This window comes from Rosa chinensis, chromosome 4 (assembly GCF_002994745.2).
Source record: "Rosa chinensis cultivar Old Blush chromosome 4, RchiOBHm-V2, whole genome shotgun sequence".
Classification (NCBI taxonomy): domain Eukaryota; kingdom Viridiplantae; phylum Streptophyta; class Magnoliopsida; order Rosales; family Rosaceae; genus Rosa; species Rosa chinensis.
This window is the reverse complement of record NC_037091.1, coordinates 41,350,367-41,377,318: the sequence shown is the minus strand read 5'-3', so window position 1 is coordinate 41,377,318 and position 26,952 is coordinate 41,350,367. Positions and strand designations below refer to the sequence as shown.

Genomic DNA, 26,952 nt, shown 5'->3' with positions numbered 1-26,952 from the left:
CTTCGGTTTCAAATGCCCAGTTTGCAGGCGAATTGGTTGAGGTCGGGCGTACACGGAGTTGAGGCATAGTCAACAGCATGGCTTCCGCGGTTGCCTTTGAGTTAGGTTGTCCTTATTTACCTTTCTATTAGAATTGCTCTGATTACCTATGGGATTTATGTTTTTCAAGTTGAGGTTTGTGTTCTGTGAATTGAAGATTGATGTTGAGTTGGGGAGCAGGGTGGCTCCAGAAGTATAAGGATGATTTGATTTAGAAGTGTAAATGCTTTCTACATGTTTTGAGTAGTCCATTTTAGGGAAAGTTCCGCCAAATTTTTGGTAGAATTTCTTCTAAGGTGGGCCCCGCAGGGCCACTTCGGATTTCAGGGTGAAATCCGGGGTGGGTCCTGTCAGAGAAAGAGGTGTCGAGGTCAATGCCTATTGCTTTTCCTTCAGTCTTAGCCGCAGAAGCGACTACTCCAACAACAGTTCGAATGAGGCATATAGCGGATGCAACATGGGCTTTTCGAATTTTGGAGGAGGAGGTGCGGAGGCAGTGATCGAGCTGCTGCTTGGGGTCGTTGAAGATGCAGCGCGTGTCATCGATGTTGTGGGAGTCGGGGAAGGGAAAGGACTATAGTGGCTGTCATGACTTGCTTGATAGACGTTGTAGTAGAGGAGCAGACATAGATGGGTGGCGTTCTCGCTGTGGCGAAAGTAGTCGGAGACGAGAATAGTAAGGGAGTTGGATTCGGTGTGGCGGAGGGCCTCTTCCACGCACTGTCGATTGGGTTGAAGCACTTCGTTGAACTTGAGGCCATAGAAACTCTTTAACAGAAGCTAAGCTTGCTAATGGGTCAATCAGTACAACATTCGATGAAAGTGATGGAGAAGAAGAAGATGACAACTGAGGCAGTAATGGCGAAGGCCAGTAATCTAAAAGACCCGAAGCCCTTTCGGTTCGACCTGGAAGTCATCAACTCTTAGGAGCTCATGGCTGCCGAGGTTGTTTGTGAAGGGAAGATATATATGTGGGTGGATCCAAGGAGGATACATAAGACCCAAATCTGAAGAAGAAGAAGAGATAAACAGAAAAAATAAAATTAAATTAAAATTAAAAATGAAAATAAATTATAAAAAAAAAAAAGAAGTGAGGGCATAATAGACTATTTGAAGCCAAAAGATTGCCACATCAGCAGCTTAACAGAGTTTTTGGATGGAGAGTAACAGAATGGACCACTACAAAAAAAAAATTGCATTGGCCACGGCGCATTCCCGTCACAAAAGCTTCATTTGCCGTCGCAAAAGACCATTGGCGACGGCTCTGCGATGGCAATGTTTCTGATGCCGTTGATGGCGTCACCAATACTTATGGCAACGGCATTTGCGCCATCGCAAGAGCATTAACAACGGCAAACCATTTGCCGTCGCAAGATTCTTGCTACGACAATTTACCGTCGCAACTACCAATGGCGACGCCACCAATCGTGACTGATATTTTTTTGCCGTGGCAAAAGGCTTTTGGGTCGGTAAAATGCTGTTGCAGGAGTATTTATTTATTTATTTATTTTTGGATAAAAAATGTACAAAAGAAAATAAAGCTTATACAAAAGCCAAAGTTACATTTTAATTTTTCTCATGAATGTTACCAATACAAAAATTTATTCACTACTACAATAATTTAATCACACGACGGAGATTTGGAGTTGTGTGATGACCAGCCTCACTGTGGTCTAAACGAGTGTTGTGTGATTAAAATCACACAACGGTGATTCCACCATGGTGCAATATCCATTTCCTCAACAGATAATTATTTCTGTTGTGCGAATTCTGCGCAGGCATGTGCCTGACATGGCATGCGCGGAGATGCCTCGGCATTGACATGGCCATTCAGACAACAAAAGAAGAAATTAGCTGTTGTCTGAGATTCATAACACACAACAGTTATAAATTTTGTTGTTGTCTGAGATGTATAAGACACAACAACTATAATTCTTTATTTGTTGTCTGAGATAAGTAACACACAACCACAATGAAATGATATCTGTTGTCTGTTGATTCATTCAGACAACAGGGATAGTTATATTTCTGTTGTGTGTTATGAATCTCACACAACAGAATTTTATTATTTTCTAATGTTGGTTGTTAGTTCACAAAACAAACTATATTTGGTTAACTGTGGTGTGAATATTGTAATCAAATTGCCTAACATCTAGTAACTGTTGTAGGAGAAGCCTTAATTTTGAACTCTTTTGCAGTCATACAACACATTGTTTTGTATTGTGTTGTATGACTGAAACTTAGACAACAAGAAGTATATTCACAGAAATAATGCTCGATATATTACAATATAAACGATAATCCATATAATTCAAGTATCATTATTCAAACATCTATACATTCAAGTAACTAGATAATGTACCAAGCAAGAGCATTCCTAGCTAGTTAATACATGAATCAAGATCATTCATATTCTCGATGGCTCTTAGCCTTCAGCTGCCTTTAGCTTCAATAAAACCTGGAAGGACCTGCTCCAATAACTTTATACTTTTTGCAGATCTAGGATCATCGGGAAGGAGATCAACTTCCTTCATTGCACACAAGGCCCCAATTTCTTTGCAATATATTTAGAAGAAGTAATCAGTAGAAGAACAGCAGACCTCAATTTGCGAATAGAAATAAGCTCAGCAAATAACCTGATGATCTCCTAAGCTGCCATCATATTCTCTTCTCTAATAACATGCTCTACCTGAAGTACATATACCAAATAATTACTAACCAAAAACTAAGAACTTGTTCTCGATACTGTGCAAGTAAATTAACCCCAATGAAAAAAGAGAAATTACCCGAATCCGAGCTGTAGCTTCCTGGCCAGTCTCAAGAAGCTTGGAAATGTCACAGCGCATATTAGGAAGAGACTTTCTTTGTGGCAATGTCAAATAACTCCAAAACTCATGTCATCAGACACCAAACTTAACCAATTAGTTAACACTTCAAAAGCTTTAACAGATTATAAATAAGCCAAAGTAAAACCAACAAGAAAAAATGAAAACGGAGAAGTATAACAAAGTCACTCACAGTAGTAAAACAATAAAAGATGCTAAGCAACTTGAAAAGAAACCCCCCTTCTTCCCCCTTCTTTTCTTCTGTCTTCATTCCTTCCTCTTTCTCTCTCCCTCTTCTTTTTTGTTTTTGTTTTTTTGATCTGATCCCTCCGCCTCTTCTTTCTCCAGTACTCCCCTTCTTTTTCTTTTTCTTTTTCTTTCTTAACCTTTCATCCCTCCTCTTTTTTTGTCGGCAACCATCAGCCCACCTTATCTCTTAAGGTAACAAAATAATAAAAGTAATAATAAAACAAGACTAGTCACTTGAATAGCACAAAATGGGTACTAAGCATTGGTAAACATACTATTGAACTGAACTGGTTTTGATTTACCTAGGAAATACTTGGTCATGACATCAAGGGTAACAATCTCGCGCTCATCAATATCACCAGGTCATAGTAATGTACACAGGCCAGAATGGCACAGTACATAGTTGGATTCGATCCAACTACTAGCTGGACGGCAGGACCAGGTACCACGGGGCAGTTGGTTGGTATAAAACCCATGCTTGCCACTGGTGGCACTGCCGGAGAAGTGACTGCTATGGGCTTTGTAAAAGATGGCGAGAATACTTTTGCTCCTGGGTTGAGCTTAAATTCCTAAAAGAACACCAAAACCGAAGAAAATATATCAACTTGATTATGTAAGTTAGGAAACAAAACATCAACTTCTAAAAGTTATTTATACGATAATTGATACTAGAATAATTGGAATCACCAAGCAGTAAGGTTTCCTTAGTATTAGGTGACTAAATCTATAGTCTCTTATAATGCAATTACAGAAGATTTTAACATAGGTATTCTTATATTAGTATTAGTGCCCAGGTGCATAAATTAGCTGGTAAAGACAGATAACTAATTGATTCTCGTTTAAGAAGACAATATGATGATCAGTGAAATCACTGAATAACTCAAGTTGACTCAAGCATGGGTATTTCAATAATAAGTTCTACCTTGCCATTTTTATTTAACTTTGAACCATGAGGGATCATTTTAGTTGATGTTGTTTCTGAATTACGACTTGAGACATTAGCAACCGGATTCAACAAAGTTGAGGAACTGAAGAAACAACATTAGAGGAAGTGTATTATGAAGTTGTCCTCTCACAGCACTGAATGTCTCGTTGAACAATTACAGCGGAGAGATCACAAGATTCTCCGAAAGGAAATAGCTTGGATGTCATCTTTGTATCGTGAACTTTGTCAGCCTATACAAACGATTGGCACAAATGAGTGCAGCATGTATCACAAAGTGGTAGAGCACTATTGGAAGAGTTTCTTAACATACACTTTCTTTCCTATAAAGTGCCTATGTCCAAGAGAAGTCGAAGAGGCATTTTCACTCAAGAGATACATGCCAAAAGTCCATCACAGAACACTGGTGGAGGTATATTAACATGTGAACACTTCTAATGCCATAGTTAAGGCACAAAGGGCTGGGGCCAAAGCTCAAGGGTGGTGCCCAAAGTGTCACTCTCAACTATAAAATGATATAAATAAAAAGAAGAATAGAATTCATACCTCTTGTTCATGCTGGCACTAGAGGATTCTATCATCAGATAGTGCAAAGATGTGTACTGCAGATAGGGAAAGGTAGATCATTTGCTTTCATATCACCTATTGTCAAACTCCTACTTCAACGATCGATCCTTTTACATTCCTCAAGGTGGACAAATTATGCCAGTAATTTAGGATTCTTTACGCTTGAGCTACTTAAGAAAATTGGCCAGAGATGTGGTAAACCACTTGACTTTAGGTAGAACCAAGTTCATCAAGTTTTAAGAAACAAAATGATGCCTAAAAAAAAAAAAAAGATTACCTCTGATAAGTTTACCTCATCACTTCTCTTATTTTCAAGTTCTGAGGCATTCTCAATATGATTCAGTGGCATATTCCTCCCTCCATGTTCCTTGCCAGCCCTTGAGGGTGTAACACCATGAAAGCTATTCCCATTTTGCATTAGCACCCTGCTTAAATGAGTAAAATATGAATGCATAACTCTGAATCAAGAATAATTTTGAAAAACAGATTTAAACAAGGAACCCATTCTTCTACGTAAGACAAGCAGTGGCAGAAACTATCTGCCAGTATAATCAGTTGCCATACTGAGCAAAAACTGAGGAAACGACATGCTCAGTCCAATCAGCAATCTAAAGACCTTGTTTTACACTCAACACAGTGTAAACTATTCAATGCAGATATAGGTACATACAAGTCCAAATTTGAGAAAATACCTTCCACCCTTCTTATTTATGGCAGACTCACTTGACTTCTTCGCACCATTCTTTGAACACTCATCAGAAGAAACAGTACTCGTAACAGCTTCAGTTCTGTCACCAGACATATTTCCAGCCACACCATCAGCTGGAAGTAAAACTCCTTGAATGATTTATAAAGAGCAACATTTACATCACACACTATTGTTCAAATCAATGTGAGAAGCATATTAAAGGAATGCCATGGATTGCATACCTTTGTAACAACCTGGACAAGGTCACCAGAAAGAATCACAAGAGTATTTATCAACTCCCCATTTGCTACATTCGCATCAGATTTTCCCTTTTTAGTCATCCTTGCTTTCTTCAAAACAATGCCTACCAAACCAAAAGCCCACAATTAAGATTCTCACTCTTCATAAATTTGTCTACAACACACACACACAAAGCACCCCAGTAATTACACCTAAAGATCCAATTTTCTAGTTTTCCAACTGCAAAGTTTTTATCTTCTTATTAATGCAAATTCTCCATTAGTTCAACACAATGGATCACTAACTCTTTAGAAAACCCAGAAAGAAGAACAAACACAATAACTAAACTCATATCAGACACTATCTGATCCCAAACAACAGGATCACCATAACCCTTCAAGAAAATGAAAACCCAGATACAGTTCCACATAAAACCAAAAACCCAGCAACAATTCCACACCATTCTCCAAAACACGTTGAATCCACTAAAGAGCTCAAACAAAACACACCGTATTCATTTTCCACAGAAGCAGTATGGAAGATTCTGGAGTAGACAGAGCCGAGAGAGATAGAGAGAGAGTAATGATGAGAATTGATGAAGAATAACGTGAGGGTAACTCAAAGTGGAGCTTTGATTATCGATTATCAATTGGGTAGACGGACATGGAGGCGGGTTTGGAGAAGTGAAGATCGAGCCCCAATTCGAACCCTAATTTCTCGCTGGAGAGTAAGAACAACCGGTGAATTAGGATTTCAAAGATAAGAGTAAATCGGAGCAGAGATTTGGGTAATCAAATTTGCACTACACAATGATATAACTTCTATTCATCAATTTCGCCGATCCCAAACCTCTACTCAAATCCATAGAAAATCAAGCATGAAATCTTATCATACATAGAGGACAGAGAGAGAGAGACCAAAGCAACGGAGGAACCGAGGGGCGTCGGCTGTGCAGAGAGCGTAGAAGATGCCGTCTTGCCACTGAGTTGACTCGGTGAAGTCGTCCTACCAGCTCAGCATGAACGCCATGACCTCCATCGGCGCCGAGGTTTGAGAGAGAGAGAGAGGGGACCTAGAGTGTTCAAGAACTGAGAGAGGAATGAGAGGGAGAAGGTCGAATGGGTCGAGAGCTTTTGTTTTCTTTTCTCTACAATTAGGTCGAGATGTGGCTAGGTCTAGGGATTGTCAGGCTTGGTGGGAGTAATTGGGGGAAAGTAAAGGAATAAGAGTGGTTGTCAGGCTTCAATTAAATTGTTTGGTGGGAAAACAGATGAATATGACCGTTGGGTGAGAGTATGATGAAAAAGCAGGTTAGGAGGGAAAATTTGCCGCATGTGCCTATATAGGTTTCATCAAATTGAAATTTTGTCGCACTATGCAACTTGCTGAGTTGCTTCCATGCTCAGACAACAAAAATATGATAATCTGTTGTACAAATTTGTGCATCTTGCACTAGGTGTACCTAGAGGATTTCTCAAAGTTCATACAACATTTCTTATACAACAGATATCAAAAAAACTATTGTGTGGATAGTTCGAATTGAGCTTCTTCTAGGAGGGAATTATGTGCTCATTTCCCTCCATCTAGGCCTCACATTCACACAATGGAAACTACTTAACTCAGTTGTGTAATATCTTCCTAAAAAAAAAGTTTTCAATTTTCTTACATTCACACAACAGAAACATATTTGTACCATTGTATGATAGAGTTTGAGTTAATACACAACAGCAAATTTAAGTTCTGTTGTGTGATGAGTGTTGTGTGTTTCGATTTTTGTAGTAGTGATTGCTGCCCTGTCTGGCAGTTTTTCCACAAAAGTTCACCAGTTATTACAAATTGCAAGTAATGGTGGCTCGTTGAGTGTACATGATGGAAGTGGAGACATGCCCTTCAAGTAGAATTCAGTTTCAGGGGCAACAAACTTTAACAGCCAACCATGAAGAGCTTCAATGTACGCCTTCTGGGACGAAAAGTATGATGCAAAGCAAGCACGCCAGTTTTGAAGTTCAGCTTCAAGCAGAAAATTCCATGCTTCTAATAGAGTGGAATTCCTGCACCACAGAAAGATTACTTATATAGCATATCATTTTGCAAGGTAGTCTTGTTGCAACATACCAAAAAAATGAGGAGGTATGCAAGCACTAGCGTAGCACTGCTACTTTTTCCCTCAAAGCAATGGACTAGAGCCTTCCCTCCTATTTCTTCAACATGATCAATAAACTCAATAGCTTCATCAAAGATGTTGGTGATGTTGAAATCTTCACTGTCACATATATGTTCAAAGAGGTGGGTAGTCTAATGAGGACAGTTCATGTAAAAAAATATGATGAAAACAAAAAATATAACGAGTTGATGAGGATCCCAAGAAAGACAACACTCACCAAAATATGACTAAGTAGACCAAATATTGGATATAAATAGAGTCACATAATGAAACACACTCATTTGTAGGGGTTGTCCCCTTGATCATGAATTCACTAGACCACTATCAGAGAATATGTCTAATGAAGCAAACTTGAATTCTAGATGTACTCCAATAAGGGCTATGCTAGGTGTGACCTATTGAATTGATAAGAAGGTTTAAGGAAGAAGTGACTTGCTTTTTCTTTCATTCTATTTTGTTAAGAGATTTAAGAATATGCAAATGGCTTCTTGGAGCTAATATGTCATGACATAACCTTCACATGGGCTGAAGAGATATGTAAAGGAATTTTTAAAAAAAAATACCCTAAATGAAGATGAACCAATAATTGGAAAACAAATAAGAAACCACTTACAGAGAAGTTTTTGTACTCAAATAGATCAGGAAACTGAGAATCTGACTGTCCAATTTCATTGGAACAAAAACATAATATATGAATGATTCCTAAGCGTTGCAGTGTGTATATAGATCGTGCAGCAAGCGCTCCACCAATAAACAGGCTACTTGTGATTCGAAGGGACAACATCTTCTCAGCAACATCCACCCTGAGCAGTCTAATACATTTTTAACTGTACAAAAACAAAATTACCTTCAATTCATAAGCGTCAACTATACCATTATTGTCACTACCCTCAAAGAACCCAGCATTAAAATTGTTTTCTTGGCAAAGTTTGACTGCATCGCTGTTTAGCATTTCATTCCACTGTTCCAAATTCTTTGTTGGACTAAATACTGCTTAGTCCTTGAGCTTTTGACCATAAAACACTTCAGTCCCTGACCTTCTAATTTCACACGTTTAGTCCCTGTACTTCAAAATTTCCGACCAATAGGTCCTTGCAGTCTAAAAGTCGCAGCGAAATGTCTATTATGTCCTTAATTCTTTCTTTTTTTTAATAAATTTATTCCTTTCTCTTTTTTTTATTTATTCTTTTTTCTTTATTTTATTTATTCTTTTTTTTCAAACAGAAAGAAAGAAAGGGAAAAAAACAGGAAAAAAAAAACAGAAAGAAAGAAAGGGAAAAAAAATTCATCTTCCAAAAAAAATAAATAATTAATTAATTAATTAAAAAAAAAGAACTGAGGGCATAATAGACATTTTGCCTCGACTTTTAGACGGCAAGGACCTATTGGTCTGAAATTTTGAAGTACAAGGACTAAACGTGTGAAATTAGAAGGTCAGGAACTGAAGTGTTTTATGGTTAAAAGCTCAAGGACTAAACAGTATTTAGTCCTTCTTTGTTCATTTCAGCATCAACCTGAGCATCGTAATGTTAAAACTTAAAAGTTTGTAATAAGAAAGGACTCTATCACATAGCATGGAACTCACGCCTCCCAAAGAAAAACTCTTAAACCATTATCTAACTATATCTCCTTCTCTTGTCTGGTAAACATGCAACTACATTATCTAGTGTACTAACAATTGCAGCAATACCAATGAAACCTTACATCACACACTAGAGAATAAGAACTACTGAGCATGCAGGATTGCATGAATAAGAACACCAGTCCCATATCCCTACACCAATGTGCTAACACCAGTCCCTTGTCCCTACATCTTTCAGGATTATTAGGTAATATTGATGTACTAAAATCAGAACAAAGAAACTATGTCTTTGCCATTTCACAGCTTGAGGCTTTTTCCTTCCAGTCAGCCATCAATTCTAAAATGAAATTCATTTTACCTTATAAATGCATTTACATTTTGTAAAAATGTTCTTTACCACACAGATCCTATTTATAAATTGTAATTAGGAAGAATCACTCAAAACTAACAGCTCATTAGATCTATAAAGTAGAAAGAATGGAAAAGGGTACCCACTTAAGAGATAAGCAACAGGTTGAGAGCAATTTAGACTTCTTAGACAGCACAAGAGCCAATATATTGATTGGATGGCATAGCAAGTGGCTGAAATCAGATACTGGGAATCGCTAAGGAATTAGGGCCATTTAACGCAATTATACTTTTTTCAGCCTGGCACAACAGTCCATTCCCAAAAATCCCCCAATCGCTTTGTAAACCCAGGTTCAAAACTGGAACCTCTGCCAAACCCTAAAATCTATAGAAAGCAGGAAGCTTTACAAAAGTAGAGATCTTAAGGGGTTCAAACCCTAGATTACAGGGCTCAAACCATGAGCTTGACCGCTTCACACAGAACCCTTATTGTTGATTTTCTTGCGCATTTCACCAAATGAGTTTATCCTCTCTATATCACTGATCAAGCTCTTCACAAACACCATCTTTCATCAAAAACAAAAAGGCAAGCCGTACAGAATCACAGATAATTTGCATTAACAAATTCACTTTGCATTAACAGAAAAATGCAAGAAAGAAAATCTCACACAAGCAATGACTAAAGCTTTCTGTTCACAATGACTTAAATTACAGATAATTTCTAGTAGATCATAACTGAAAACCTCAAACATAAAATTGAACACCAGTAATAACAAGAAGCCCAAAACAGAAACCAAGCCAAAAGAGATTGAGAACTGACCAAGATGCGAACTTTCTGAGAACAGAGAAGAGAACGCATCCGAGTTCAATCGAAATTCCTCATGAATTCCCCTCGGACATAATGAATCTCACACAAATGACTTAGCCATTAAATTGGACACATCTGAGTTGAATCGGATTCAAAGAGAGAGGAAGAGGAACGACTGAAGAGAAAGCCAAATTGAAATACCCAAAAAGAATAATCCCTGGATTTAGACCAACACAGTGGCCACCAAGTTCTGCGATGTTATTTGTTGGGTTAGATCCAGAACGGTTGAGGGAAATAGGCTAGGGCTTTTTTATTAGAAAATAGATTTAATAAGAGAATTAGGCTCGTAGCTGTTCTCTCATGCGACGGCATTGTAGACGCAGTCGCCAAGTATGGAAAGTTTGCGATTGCAAACGTTCGCCGAAGAAAAATAGGCTACTTTTGGCTACCCCATTGCCACGGCGTAGTAATTCAATCACAAGTTTTGCGACGGCGTAACTTTGCCGAAGAGAAAAGTCAATTTTTAGCGACGGCAAAAGGATGCCGACGCCAACTGGGGTAGCGGTTGCAATTATTTTTTGTAGTGGACCTATTGGTTCAAAATTGAGAGTACAAAGACTAAACATGTGAAATCAGAAGGACAAGGACTGAAGTGTTTTTTGGGTAAAAGTTCAAGGACTAAACAGTAATTAATCCTTAAATTTTCTCCTCATCTCTATAATATACTCTACGTCTCTTTAAGATCACAAGTGAATGTCAATGATATATAAAATAATTGAAGTTCACATGAAAAATTAGCAGACAACCAAATTGGTTGAAATTTCTTGTCAACTTTCTATTGACACTTTATGAATTCATTTTATCATGACTTGCTCATGATGAACATATTAAAAGAGGTTATCAAGTCATCAAATACATCTTAGATATATCATCATCGATCACTTGGCATGGTTTGCAAAAACCACCCAAACTCATTCTTTACCGATTAATTATCATAATGACTATGTTTATATGGATCATGAAGGTGATGATATATATTGAACCTTTGACAATTTTACAAGCATCAAGTTCTCCAACTTGAAGAACAACAAAGGTAATGGAGGTAAGCTATTCAATCTTCAAGCGGTGTCACAACCTGCTCCTTGATGTGAGAAAGAAGAAAGGTAATTAGTAATTATCATATTGAGGTGCTAAAGTTAATTAGCTATTAATTCCACATTATTTATTGAAAGAATGTAGTAAACAAATTTTTTTTTTTTTCTAATTTATTTATTTAATGAAGAGGGGCATAAATGAAGGTTTAATGAAAAATGACACAAAAAAAATGTAAGGGATATGCATTAAGTAATTAGGGGGTGTATACATAATTTGAGTTAATTTGATTAAAGTCCAAAAGCTAGACCCTATATTGATTGTAGTCCGTACCAATTTTTTTTGTTAATTGCGGTCCAATGACTCAGCTACCACATCAGATTTATTTCCTTTTCCATCTTGCTGATTCAACCCTCATCATTTTTTTTTACATGACTAATATGCCCTTATTGAATGTCTTTGCACATAAAAGGCAAGAATTAATAGGATTAAAATTAGTAATCTGATTAGTAATTTAATATCATATTTGATATATCTTTCTTAAATTATTCTTATTGATCTAGCATAAAATTATGGAATTGATATGACATTGAATACTATGTTCAATGTAAATCATTCCTAAAATTATTATAATTTAAAATATGTTTTCTATAAGTTAGGAATCTTTGTAAAGCAATTTTTTGATAATGCTTTTCTTCTTCAACACCAAAGCTTCTATGGTTATGGTTGTTGTGGCTCTTGTATGTAATGTCATGTTTTTTATGAACATGGTTCTCCTTCTTTAACATTAAGCTTTCTATGGTTTAGGTATTTTCTTGTCGGCCCTATACGATTGTGATCATTTTGGTGTTCAATTTTTTTTTTCCTTCCATCCATATATGGTAGCTCTTATTCATTTTGATCTTCTTCTTCATTTTTTTCTTTTTACATTTCATTCTTAACTTACCTTTAACTAAGAAATGAAAACACACACACACACACACACACACACACACACACACACATATATGTACTGTAGGTTGACAAGCCACTATTGTAACCTTGTTCTAAGGTAAACATTACGCAATTTTTGTGGTAGATGTATTAAGACCTCAAAAATTCAGCATTTCAGTATACCTCATATATAGGTAGTTTTTCTCACCATATGTATCTCGATTAATATTTATACCTACAATAGAAGAAAACTAATTCGTAAATTTATATCTCTTACTTAGGTAGATATCTCAATTATAGTAATTGAAGAACATTAATCTATAAACATATATCTCTTACTTAGGTACGTATGTCTTACTTATGATATACCTACAATAAAAGAAATCTAATCCGTAAATTTGTATCTCTTACTTAGGTACATATCTCTATTATAGGAATCAAATAACGTACATTAATCCGTAATCGTATATCTCTTATTTAGGTACATATTTCTTACTTATGGTATACCTACACTAGAAGAAATTCTTAAATTTATATCTCTTACTTAGGTTATATTGTATCTTTTAGCTAGAATGTTTTGATGAACTTTTTTTTGTACCTTTCAGTTAGGTTGATTTCCCATCTTTATTTACTAATTTTATCATACTAATTATATTTTGAATTATTTGCAGGTTCATCAGGAGTTCAAGATTCAAATTGTAAAAAAAATTAATTAATTTGTTTCCATATTTAACTCAAGAGGCAAAATGGGCATGAAAATAAAATGACAAAAATCAATGGACCTAGATTGATAAGAAAATTACCTATGAACTGCATCCATTATGAAGGAATGAAATTGGACTTATATTCAAAAACCTCTTTGTCTTTTTGTATAGGATAGGAGATGAAAACATGAAATTTAGGGATTATCTAAGATAGGAAATGACATGTATAGGGGAATTGTTGGAGTTAGGGCTGGGAATTCCAAACCGAGATCCCGAAACCGATCCCGTCCGATCCGAGCCGAAACCGATCGGGTCGGTATGATGAGTCGTTTCGCCGGAATCCCGATCCGAACCGTACCGAAACTTCTGCAAACGGGTCGGCACCGGTATGGATGAAAAGCATACCAAATTGACGGAACCGAGCTGAAACCAGATCATGACGGCGGTTCCTGTGGAGGTTCTGTCTCGGATTGAGTTGCTGGGATTCGTGGTGAGCCATGGGTATGGGTTAACGGAGACGGCGGGGTGGTGGTGTCCTGCGCGTGGTCAGATCCAACTCCAGAAGCAAAGCGAAAAACAGCTCTTCATCTCCATCTGCAACTGTTGAAACCGATTGAAGCCGAACTGTACCGAATCGATCGGTTTCGGGACCAATCGGTATGCCTGCGAAAATTCCGGTATCGGTCTCGGTATAGGCTCATTCCCGAGCCGAGCCAAACCGATCCCACCCCTAGTTGGAGTTGATATTTGAGAAAACTCCTTTTTTTTGTAAAAGTAATATTTAGAGGATCTATTAGAGATGCTCTAATTAATCTAACTATATAATTTATATGGTGGACACGTCGAATAGTTGATTCATTGTGATAATGTTATTTATTTATTTTATTTTTTTGAGAAGATTGTGATAATGTTTTTTGGTAGAACAGTTTTTTTTTTTTTTTTTTTTTTAGAAGATGAAAATTCTATTAATAACCAAACAGATTGCAAAAAAGCAAGAAACATGCAATAGGGGGAATCGAACTCTTAAATGGAAGGTAAAAGAAAATTTCAGTGTGCACGGTGCATACTATGAGATAGCTATGATTGGGAAATGGGACAGTTGTGAGAAATATTTTTTGGTATTCTCTAGTAATGTTCAGTGGTACTCTATAGTAATGTTTTTTGGTAGAACAGTTGTGAGAAATGGGAATAGTAAATTAAAAAAAAAATATATATATATATATATATATATATATATTTGAGAAAATATTGAGATAGCTACATACAGATTGAATCAAATCTTGTAAATAGACTATGGACTATAGTCTTATTTAGAATTAAGAATTTTGGATCTATATTAAGAAAGTTTATCAAAAGCAGAAAAACAAAGTTAATTAATTAGCAAAGCAGAAGCATATAACACGTACTGAACTAGAAAAGACGGTCGATTTGAATCATTAGTAATCTGATATCCGTTTAAAACTCTTCCTTATGTTTGCTGAAGTTCTATTTAAGGGGAGGGAGAGATGTCTGGATGTCCATACTCCATAGCTTCAAGAATGGCATCAACTTTCTCATTATTCTTCTCCATTTTCATCGTCACCTTCTCACCAACCTTGTGCCTGAACCAGTACCATCCCCTAGACCCTCTAACCCAGTCGGAGTTCAATCAGATCAAATCCATAATTCAAAGCTCATACCCTTCTCAAAACCTCACGTTCCAATATGTCGGGTTAGACGAACCAGAAAAGTCCACTGTCCTCTTATGGAATTCCAAATCCACAGCCAAATCCTACCCTCCTCGCCGAGCCTCAGTTGTTACAAGACTAAACAAACAAACCCACGAGATTATAGTCGATTTGTCAACCCATTCCATTCTCTCTAGTAAAGTTCACAAGGGAAATGGCTACCCTCTGCTAACCGTAGACGAACAAACACTTGCAAATGAGTTGCCTTTTAATTATCAACCATTCATTCAATCCATTAAAAGGAGAGGGCTTAATATATCCCAAGTTGTGTGTAGCGGTTTTACAGTTGGTTGGTTCGGAGAGGGAAAGACTAGAAGAATAATAAAGATTAATTCCTTTTACACAAATGGGACAGTGAACTTGTTTGTGAGGCCAGTGGAGGGAATAACGTTGGTTGTTGATCTTGATATAATGAAGATAGTTCAATACAGTGACAGGGCTGTAGTTCCGGTGCCAAAGGGAGAGGGAACCGAGTACCGGGCCTCAAAGCAGAAGCGGCCTTTTGGTCCACGACTAAATGGTGCTTCAGTTTTGTCTGGGGGAGAAGGGTTCGTCCTTGACGGGAACATTATCAGGTTAGTTCAGTTAACACTGCACTAAGCAATAACAATAGGGTCACCAAATGATGTTTATGGACATATATATATATATATATATATATATATATATATATATCACAAACTTCGGTAAAATGATTTTCTGATTTTTGTTTCTTTGTACCATGCAATAATTTTCTAATTAGTATTCTTTATGATCATCAGATGGGCCAACTGGGTTTTTCATCTCGGATTTGATGTTCGAACGGGAACGATTATATCTCAAGCATCAATTTACGATCTGGACAAGAAGAAATACAGGAGAGTTTTGTATAGAGGGTTTGTCTCAGAGCTGTTTGTGCCTTACATGAACCCAACTGCTGACTGGTACTACAAAACCTTCTTTGACAATGGAGAGTTTGGGTTCGGCCAAACTACTGTCTCACTTGAACCATTGACTGATTGTCCTAACAATGCAAAGCTCATAGATGCCTACTATGCTTCACAAGAAGGCACACCTGTGAAGATATCGAATGCTATATGTATCTTTGAACGGCATGCAGGAAACATCTTGTGGCGTCACACAGAAGTTACCATCCCAGATGAAGTGGTAATTTGTTAAGTTTACTATTCCCATTTCTACAATAACTATTTGTTCGATCATTTGATGGATTTTCATGAATGAGAATAAATTGCAGATAACGGAGGTGAGGTCGGAGGTGACCCTAGTGGTGAGGATGATTGCAGTTGTGGGCAACTATGACTACATAATCGATTGGGAATTCAAACCAAGTGGATCCATAAAACTTGAGGTCTGATATAATAATTTTGAGTTTCAATACCAAGTGATCCTACACAGGTTTTTGTTTACGAAATTTTAAAACGGCTAGATACTTTTTTTCTTTTTCTTTTTCTTTTGTGGAAATGAAACGGCTGGATACTTGGTACCACACAAATCTCATGAGAGTTTATGCTTCCTGCCTTTTGATTCCTTTCACATGCAGGTTGGGCTCACTGGTGTGCTAGAAACTGAAGGGGTCACATACACCCACAAAGACCAAATAAAAGAGGAAGTTTATGGTACACTAGTTACAGATAACACAATTGCTGTGAACCATGACCACTTCTTGACTTACTATCTTGACCTTGATGTGGACGGTGAAGCCAACTCTTTTGTTAAGAACAATTTGGTGACCAAACGTGTGACAGACCGGAGTATCCCAAGAAAGAGTTATTGGACAGTGGTAAGCGAGACTGCTAAGACGGAATCAGATGCAAAAATTCATTTGGGTTTGAAGCAGTCTGAACTAGTCGTGGTGAACCCTAATAAAAGGACCAAACCTGGGAATTCTGTCGGTTATCGCTTGATTCCAGGATCAGTTGCAGCACCCCTTCTGTTAGAGGATGATTACCCTCAAATTCGGGGTGCTTTTACTAAGTACAATGTGTGGGTTACACCGTATAACAAATCTGAAAAATGGGCAGGAGGGAAATATGTTGACCAAAGCCGAGGAGGTGATACCTTAGCAGTTTGGAGTCTCAGGTATCGTCTAATTAATTAAAAAGTAATGTTATAAATCATATTTTCGGACTACGTAACAGTGGGACTTCATAGATAACCGACAATCTATCAAATAATGATAAAACTGTGGTTCTTGTGAAGTTGTGATTAATTTTTGTTGATTGTCTTGATCAATTTTTTGTGTGTGCAGGGATAGGGAAATTGAGAACAAAGACATAGTGCTGTGGTACACAATTGGCTTTCACCATGCTCCTTGCCAGGAAGACTTTCCAATGATGCCAACATTAAGTGGTGGATTTGAGCTCCGGCCAACCAATTTCTTTGAGCGCAGTCCGGTGCTGAAAGTTAGAATAACACCACCTCCTAAGCATGCGGACTCCCCTAATTGCACCAAGTAAATCTACCTCTATATCTTATTGGACTCTAATAATATGTCAGAAATAAGCCGGAGAGCGCAGTGAGATATGTCTTCTCTCTTTCTTCTGTTTTTTCTCTTGGTCGTTTTATTTAATCGATTGGATGATTTGATTGACTTTCTTCTTTACAATCAATATGTACGTACAATGTATCAGAGTACATTTATTTTATTTTATCAAATAAGTTTTATTAATATGAAAGAAATCGTGACAAGTAATATGAACCATACAAACAAAGTCACAAATAAGCATACTTGTAAAAAATTTCAAATTATCCAGTTTGAACAAATCATCTTAAGTCTTAAAAAATAATAATTAATGAGCTATTACATCTCTGATAAACTTTCAGACTAAAAAGAAGGTCATAGACTTATGCGGAGACTCTAAATCCATTAAAAGATTTACATATGCTCGACTTTTCGAATGAACTCAGCATCTTAAATAGCCAATACACATGATAGTTTGGATTAACAAATGATATCACTCTTGAGGATGTTTATAATGAAGCGACACCACGACAACAAATGGTCAGACTCATGTACCGGGCGTTTTTGAAAACCATCCATAAGCTAGCTAGTGGATAAATTGATTTTGGGTAGACAGTAGTACTGCAAGGCAGATTGATCGATGATAATAAAACAACTTTAATGACCTGAACTTGATATTCACGACTTGCATTCCAAACATATGTTCTGTCCTTCCTCGAACTAAAATTAAAACATGCATATGAATTAATGTACTTAGTTGATTTATGTATATAATTAAAGAAAATTATTATTTCACATTCTAGTGAAGGAAAATAAATGAAATCAATTTCTTGTTCTTTCTCACGAGCATGTGAGGTTATAATTCTCATGTGGTTCATAGTAATTAATGCAGTAAAAAAAATAATTCAAAATGAATAGTTTGGACATACAAGAAAATGGAAATTATTCTATGCACCGACGGTGTAAGTGACCCAACACTTATAAAATAATCTCAACCCTTGATATTTATTATCAACTTTATTTTTAATAAACCAAAAGTGTATTTAATGCAATCTAACCATTCATTTATGTTGGTGCAAGTGCACGGTGGTGCTCTGAATAATCTCTCACAAGAAAAATCATTTTCTTTCACATTTTGTTTTAAATATCTATTTACTCAAATTTGAGCTGCACTAACCTCACTTACCCAAACAAATTATAAGCTTACTTTCTTACCCATAAGATTACTCATTTTTCCCCTAATACCCAATTAAGTTTATTGTTTTGTTTATTTTTGAGAATATTTTGCCCTCTCTCTTTGTCAGAGAGATAGTGAGAGTTAAAAAGAGATGGAAGTCATTAGAGACTTCACCGGACTCTTGTCATTAATTGTCGGAATCCGGTCACTGGCTGCCAGACTTCTCCGAATGTCTCCAAAGAGGTCGTTGGAGAGGTCGCCGGAGACTTTTATTGACCCCAATAAACTTTTATTAAGGGGCAATAAAAGTTTATTGGAGGAATTAAAGGAGATTAATCTCTCTAACATTAGACAAATAAAACTTTGATTGAGGAAAGAGATGAGGAGATTACATCAATTGAAAACCCTTCAATGGGGGGTAATAAAAGTTTATTGGGTTTTATTGGGGGAGCAATGAAAGTTTATTGAAGTAAGGTAGACTTATCTCTTTAAACTTGACAAATAAAACTTTGATTGAGGATGAATATGGGGAGATTATATCAGTTCAATACATTTTATTGGGAGCAATAAAAGTTTATTTGTGGGAAAGGGGACTACTCTCCCTAAAATTAGATAAATAAAACTTTGATTGAGGAAGAATATGAGGAGATTACATCAATTGCAAACTTTTATTGGGGGAAAATAAAAATTTATTGGGGGACAATAAAATAAAAGTTGATTTTTTTTTTCACTTTTTGAAAAAATTTTCTTCACGGAAGTTGTAGAGGACGTTAATCTGAGTCCGTGGATATGTGATAGCTAAAATAGGAGTTGTAACGAAGAAATTATAAAAGATTTAATTTAGTGACATTTTTTGTAATTTTGACAACTCAGAAAAATCGACTCCAAACTGAGAAAATTTATTTTTCGACGCTGGAACTTTATGGCGTCGCCTTCATCTAGTCCGGTCACCTCCAGCCATGAAATTTGTCTCATTCTATTCATCTTCGAACCCTCTTTCTAACCATATATGTCTTGCACCATGTTATTCACCATATACAACGAATCAAAGAAAAGAAACTTCGGCCTTTTTCTGGCATCTTTTTCAAATTCCGGCCAACTACTGCCATATTGAGAGGGGAGACCGACTAGGGTTTGCTCGTTTTTCAATTCTCTACAAACTTTCCAAATATCACATCGCAATTCACACCTAGAATGCCATATGAGCTCCGGCATCGCCGGCTTCGTCATGAACAAGGATGGGTGGGGGGAGGGAGGGAGGGAGGGAGGGAGAGAGTTACAACCAAGAAGATGAAGCTGTCAGAATTCACAACCAAATTTACTACAAAATCGCTTGGTATGGTTGAAACCCTAGGTAGCATTTTGGTGCCAAAAGAGTACTTGCATGAGGAGAAGCCTGAACATCTAAAAAAGAGGGGACGACCTCTTAGATCCAAAAATAAAAATCCTCCCAAATCGAAGAAAGTTACTGAAGCACAAGAACTATGCCTTGCCTACACCAAGCCTCCTAGCCCTATCTTGAAGTGTAAGGAGAAAATTTAAGTTTTTTTTTTCTTTTTTAGACTTTGCCTGTTTACTATGCCATGTTTACATAGTTTGTAGGCTCGCTTTCAATAAGTGAGCATTGAATGTCTTAATGAGTGGTGCTATCCTATATACCACTTTTTCTCCTCATTTTTTTATTGTGCCATAATATCTGTTTTAGATCATTTCATTATGAGATTTTATTTTATTCTAAAGGGTATTGTGGTATTTCAAAATATGGTGAAACATTAGACACTAAATTTTAGCTTCTCTTTATAGTTGTCAAGATAGATAATTAAAAATATATCTATTATCTATCCACAACATTTTTCAGTGATCCTTGAAATATCGGCGTTTTGAGGTTAATGCTCTCAATTAATGGTGAATTGACCATTTGATATACCTTTTTTTTAGGGGAAGTTCCCCCACGTGGTTACTACTAAATCTCTTTTTATTTATTTATTAAATTTAAAGAGGATCAAAGGATTTCACTGCTACCCCCATGGTGACTCGAACCCAGGACCTAGATCTTAGGTAGTGGGTGCTCTAACCACTGAGTTAACACCACTTTGTCGAATAAGAAGTGGTTACTACTAAATCTATTTTAATTTAATGAAGAATAAAGCCATTTACCTTTGCATTTATTTGGCAAATTTTGTTCAGTTCCATCCAAACGTGTGTTTGTCTGAATCTTCATTGAATAAGAAGAAACGGTTCAACAATCACTAGGGGCGGCCTTTTTGGAACTGAAAACAGAAAAACCATACCGAATTAAACCGAACCGATAAAAATTAATCGAAACCTAACCGAACCAAGGCTTGCAGTGCGGTTTTCAGTTAGTACTTATGATAAACCAACATGAATCGAACCGAACTGATGATAAATAATTTGTTAAAATTTTTATTATAGGAGATTAATTCCTATCAAAAAATAATTTCTATTTTAGGCTCTCAAGTAGTAATCATTGTTACTCTAGCTAGACTTTAATTTCTATATGTGTTTAATTTTTTTGTTCTATTTTTACTTTCTTTGAGTTGTAACTTAATTTTAATTGTATCTACCTATTTGTTTTCATTTATCTTATAGGTTTAATTATAGAATAAGGTATAATATATATTCAATTTTATTGTCTTGTTCGTCTTTTGATATATGTTAATTACTAATTATATAAAATTACAATTCGAAAAGTTAAAATTTTTATTAAAAAATTAGGATTAAATACATCGTTAAAGTCAACACGGTTGAAATTAATTGAAATCGAGCCAAACTGAACTAAATCAATATACCAATTAACTAGTACGATTGGTTAATTGAATTTTTGATGCAGTTTCGGTTAGTATTGAAAAATTAAACATATTGAACCGAGTCCACCCCTACTAACCAATGCATCTGTGGATCTCACCAAATCATTGAACTTCACTACTAGAAAAAAACTCCCACTGTACATAGATCGATGAGGTCCACACATATATTCACACGGATAGATATCTGTGTGAAAAATATTGCAATACACACAGATATTTGTGTGAAAACTATATTCACACAGTATACCATGTGAAACATATTCTAAAAGTGAGGCCGCAAAAATTCATACGGATTTCCATATGAAACTCATACGGATTTTCCTATGAATTAAGGTGATACATAGGTCTTCGTGCATAAATTTAATTCCGGTACAGAGAATCTCATACATGTGTCAGAAATTCACACGGATGTCCGTATGAACTAAAGTTGTCAGTATTGACACACAAAAATCTGTATGAATTTTATTTCAAAATATAGAAAAATATATTAATTACATAAAATTTTATAAGTATATTTATATTTGGCATATTATTTCCAAAAAATATTTGGTTTCACACAAATAAGCATGTGAATATTTTTCAATAACTTTCTACAAATTCCAATATTCTCTTCATTATTAGTACTTTTCTCTCTCTCACACATCCACAAATCAAACCCATTGACTTTTTTGTTCCTTATTCTGCCTGCAAGCCTGCTCACCTCCATTCGTTGGAACCCATTTAATCAAAATTGCAGCAACATTCACAATCCTCACAAACACATCAAAATCAAAACATTAAGAGCAACTCTAACAGATTCCCCATATTTTAATTTTTCTCTATTTTTGGAAAAAATGAGCATCTTTTTCTTCAATAGATTCCCTATAACTATCCCCATTTTATGGATAGTGAGGAAAGAGAAAACTGAATTCTCTAAATTTACAGTAATCTCTAAAATTTTAAAGAAGAACTATGGAGATTTTGAGGATTGCTGTAAAATAGGGAATATATTGGAGTTGGAGAAAAAAAAAGAGGCTAAAGGTTTGACATTTGCTTTCCTATAATACATAAATTATAGGGAAGCTGTTGGAGGTGCTCTAAATCCTCTTTTTCTTTGCTTATGAAGGAATTAGGTGCCTGTTAACTAATCATAATCTGCGGTATGAATTTGTCGGGAATGGGTGATCGATGAAAGAAATCTACTCCTCAGTCTGATAGCGGTCAGGTCTGATTCGTTTTGATTTCCCTCTTTCTCACAACCTCATATATGAAATTTAAGATGCCAAATTCCCAGGTAAGGCATGAGTTTCAATTTTCTCTCTTTACTATTTCTTGTAGATATGCCTAATCATGCTGGTTCTAATAAGATCTTTTATCATCATGGAAGGCTTATATAAACCAAGCAAGAAATTGAGCCAAAAACTTTCGATCTTTGTCAACAACTCAAACGATTCAAACTCACTGTAAGTCTCTCTTCTCTTAAAGCAAATCAAACTCACTGAAGGGTTATTTTTCTTAGATCCCAAATGATAAAAAAATCAAAACTTACCATTCATTTTTCACATATGTAGACAAAATTTGGTTTTTTTGTCAAATTTCTCTATAGTTAGATTGTTATAAACGTACTGTGATTAATTTCTATGAATGGTTTGTCATAATAGGTATTTTCCATAGAAGAACGATGTGGCCATGTGAAAAATCAAAAACCACCCGGTGAGATTGGTCACCAGCAACTGTTCGAGGAATTGAGATCAAGCCTAATCTCCTCATACCATGGCCAAAGTCCTCAGAACAGAGCAGATTTGTGATTCTAGATTACTAGGCAAGTCAAATAAGAGCTCGGGGAGATCTAAATGCTGGAGCTTTGGATGACGTCGTTTCTTCCATCAAAGGTTTAATCTTTCAACATGGCACGGAAGACTCCATCTACCTCAATCTATCTCCAAAACAGAGCAGATTTGGAAAGCTAAATGGGTGGTATTGGGAATTAAAGGACAATAATTGAGGAACCAAAAAACTAAAAAATAACTAATGTAAATATTTAAATAATTTAATAAAATTCAATAAATATAATTATGTGTCCACAGTCCACACAGATTTTTCCGTGATTGGACATAAATAGTATAGTTGGGATTGAAGTGGGACCCACCTGATACATTCACACGGACAAACAATTCTGTGTGTAAGTAGTATTTGCAACGCCAATAATACGTATACATATATAATCTGTCGCTGTATCGCGTGTATTAACGTATTTACATGAATTTCCGTGTAGAATACTATGATTTCAGGTGATGGCACTAGTAGTGCTTGATGGCTATCGCCCTTTGATCAATGATTCGCTGGTCGCTACATTAAGGATCCCACCTTAATTATTCTCAAACTTGGCAGCTTGACCAGCTAGCTGAGTTGGTTTTGCTAACCCTTTTTATTGGAAATGAGTCCTCAAATTTGAAAGGCCTAGTGCGATGTCACGGGTTGCACATTCTCAAAATTAATCCTGTTGCAATTCAATTAAATTAAATATTTTTTACTATTGTTGGTGTTAATACAAAATGTACCTTTCTTTCTTGCATATATTACTGGAAAGGTTGTCATTTTTCACCCAGTCAAGATCAACGATTAAAGGTTTATATATTGTTCAGCACACAATTCATTGGCCGGCCTAGAAGCTAAGGCCATACAACGCTCCAAGTCTCCAACATATATATTGAAAATTTTGACGATCCATTTCCTGTGAAAAATTAATAAACCGCGCTTGTGCAATCCAAGCAACACAAATCCAAAATTAGTATGATAAAGAAACCCTACCCAAAAGAAAAAACACTACAAAATCCTCACTTTGAATTTCCATGTCCAAGAAAGAAAGTGTACATATACATATATATATAGAGGCCCGTTCTAAAGCGGACGTCCGCACTTCGCTAAAGTGCGGACAGCGACGCAGCGGAGGCTATCTAGGCGGCGACGGCGGCGCGCGGCTTGCAGGAGGGAGGCCGGAGGCATCTCGGACGGTTCTGGGCAGCGTTCAAGGTCAGAGGAGGTCAGGGTTGCAGGTTCTGGGCAGCAACCTGACCTGCAACTGCAGGTTTTCTGGGCGGCGCTGCAACGACGTCACCAGCGACTTCCCCGACTGCAGACCTCTCTGCGCGACCCCTGGTATCCTTCCGGCAGCCCCCGCAGCTCCGTCGGGCCCCGAGCCGAGCTGCAACGTCGCCGTCCGCACTTTAGCGAAAGTGCGGACGTCCTCTTTGGAACGGCTCCGTGTGTGTGTGTGTATATATATATATATATTTCGACCACGTGTTTTGTGTCATCTTAGATTCTTAGTATAATCGTATAATTGGGAAGACATAATTTGTAGTTGTAGTCCCACCGTAGAGGTTAAAGTTTGAGCAAGCTAGTGGCCGAGCAAATTTACTTTCTAACCTAAATTGAATACTTACTTGCAGTTAGCTAGCTAGCAGTTGTACTGCATCCAATTCCTTATTTAAGGGGACAACCAATGCCTTCATTTCCCGCAGAGAGTAAGAAATGGCACCAAGTCTCTTACTACTCTTCTCCGCCTTCATCATCGTCTTCTCACCATCCTTATGCTTGAAGCAACATCCCCTAGACTCTCTAACCCCATCCGAGTTCACCCAGATCAAAACCATACTTGCAAAAACATACCCAGCACACAACATAAGCTTCCAATACGTTGGCCTAGACGAACCCAAAAAATCCACCGTCCTCTTATGGAATTCGAAATCCAACACCAAATCCCTACCTTCTCGCCGTGCCTTGGTCGTTACACGCATTAACAGACAGACTCACAAGTCCATAGTCGATTTGTCAACCAGTTCTGTGGTCTCTGACGTTAAAATAGACGACAAACATGGCTACCCTTCGCTAAACAATTAAGAGCGTGTTTGAACCCAAAATAACATTTTTTCTGACATGGGGGACTTGAAGAAGACCGGGCCAATATCGGTGGCCCAAGCTATTTATTTACGACAAGCTCGGAATATATTGTTTTGAGGCTAATCAAAGCCTGCTTGGAGATCAAGCAATTTTGAAGCAAATCTGGATATTTCTTGATTTACTAGTAATTATCAAGAGATTTGATGATTAATGGTGATTTGCTTGATTGTCAAGACTGTGTAAAACGGGAGGATAAAATATACAGGCTGTACATATGGCCGAGATTACGCGAGCCATGTAAGGTAATTATCAAGATTCCCCAGATATTGCGATCAAGGACGAGAACGCGGACGAGTTGGTTGACTCATGAATATCAAGTTGGCCATATATATGGTCCATGCAATTAAGGTCTTTGGTTGTTCAATTAAGGAAGTATCAAGGTGGGCCCAGCTAAGCTTTCTCATGCAATTGGGATGGTTGGACGTGGGAGAGATAGGAAACTTGATTGTGGTCAACAAGGTATTCATGAAATATATGCAGTGGCTCATGCATGGTGCAATTAAGGACATGTCTTCCATGCAATTAAGGTGGACGTGGAACATATGGAAGGAAGGATATAATTATCCTTGAATAAACATATCCCCTATACATGATCTTATTATATATGTATATATAATTGCATGTCGCGAGCTACGTAGTGTTCGCGAAGGCAATATCCAAGAGTCAGTCCTTGAGGCAATTACGTTGCTAAGAGGAAGATTACATCCAGGACTCTAAGAGGCAATTAATCTTTGCCTATATTCTAGCGACGACAGAGGCGGATAACATTAATTATTGCCTACGATAATATCAAAACTACTATGAGTTTTGATTTGATTTAAGGCCAATGACTGTGGCCTAAAATATAGTATTCCATTCCTATTTGGAAAATGAATCTGCAGTAACCTATATATAGAGGCTAAAGACGATACAGAAAGGACCTCTCTCTAATCAATCAATCCCAGCGATTACAAAGCCTCCCCGGAGCAAACCCTCAACCTCGTTGAAACCCGGTGACCGCCCGCCAGTCCCAGTCTCCTCGCGAGCCGACTGTCAGCCTCACCAGATCAACCCGGCGACCGTACTTCCAGTCCCAGTCTCCCTAGGAGCCGACTGTGAGCACAACCGCCACTGTCACTTCCAGCGAAGCAAGGGTAACGCCCTCGCAACCCAGCGAAGCTAAAGTCACGCTTTAGCAAACCCGTGTTCCTCTCAAATTTCCCAGTGATTGCTCTGCTCAGCCTCTCAACGTTGAGTATCGATTCGGTGAACACAAAGAGACCACAACCAAAGCCCTTACCCGCGTAAGGCAAGAAGTCCTTTTCCTAAAGGCAAGAAAAGAACCCTGTGACGAGTTGGTGCTCTCCTCGTCCACAGCGCTTGAAGAAGAAGTCAGGTCACGGGACTACCCCAACGACTGCACCCCGCGGTGCTGGCACGCCTGCGCAACCACTCGCCCAAAAGAGACTGTTTGCACACCAGCTGGTTTTGGAGCCAAACAGAGCGAACAGCCGTTAGCGAATTGCCGTTTACATACAAACCCTTTCTCAAATCCATGAAAAATAGAGGGCTTAACATATCGCAAGTTGTTTGTACCACTTTTTCGGTTGGTTGGTTTGGAGAGAACAAGAGTAGACTGTCGAAGCTGAATTGTTT

General features: G+C 37.2%; 1 protein-coding gene and 1 long non-coding RNA gene across 2 annotated transcripts; both read left to right on the top strand.

The window, feature by feature from the left end:
• The first annotated feature begins 14,654 nt into the window (after nucleotides 1-14,654).
• LOC112200094 (primary amine oxidase) lies at nucleotides 14,655-17,577 on the top strand. Its single transcript, XM_024341111.2, has 5 exons — nucleotides 14,655-15,484; nucleotides 15,671-16,055; nucleotides 16,144-16,257; nucleotides 16,450-16,988; nucleotides 17,158-17,577. Exons 1-5 carry the CDS (start codon nucleotides 14,688-14,690, stop codon nucleotides 17,363-17,365), a joined length of 2,043 nt encoding a protein of 680 aa, XP_024196879.2. The 5' UTR covers nucleotides 14,655-14,687; the 3' UTR covers nucleotides 17,366-17,577.
• Nucleotides 17,578-22,456: 4,879 nt separating this feature from the next.
• LOC121052581 lies at nucleotides 22,457-23,351 on the top strand. Its single transcript, XR_005809523.1, has 3 exons — nucleotides 22,457-22,648; nucleotides 22,742-22,817; nucleotides 23,016-23,351. It is a non-coding gene; the product is annotated as an uncharacterized LOC121052581 (long non-coding RNA).
• Nucleotides 23,352-26,952: the final 3,601 nt, after the last annotated feature.

What these genes read in the sequence shown, in the direction of transcription:
- LOC112200094 (XM_024341111.2), top strand. Translation starts at nt 14,688, where the DNA reads ATGTCTGGATGTCCATACTCCATAGCTTCAAGAATGGCATCAACTTTC. An exon ending in GTGGATCCATAAAACTTGAG is followed by an intron (nt 16,258 to 16,449) that starts GTCTGATATAAT and finishes TTTCACATGCAG; the next exon opens with GTTGGGCTCACTGGTGTGCT. An exon ending in TTAGCAGTTTGGAGTCTCAG is followed by an intron (nt 16,989 to 17,157) that starts GTATCGTCTAAT and finishes TTGTGTGTGCAG; the next exon opens with GGATAGGGAAATTGAGAACA.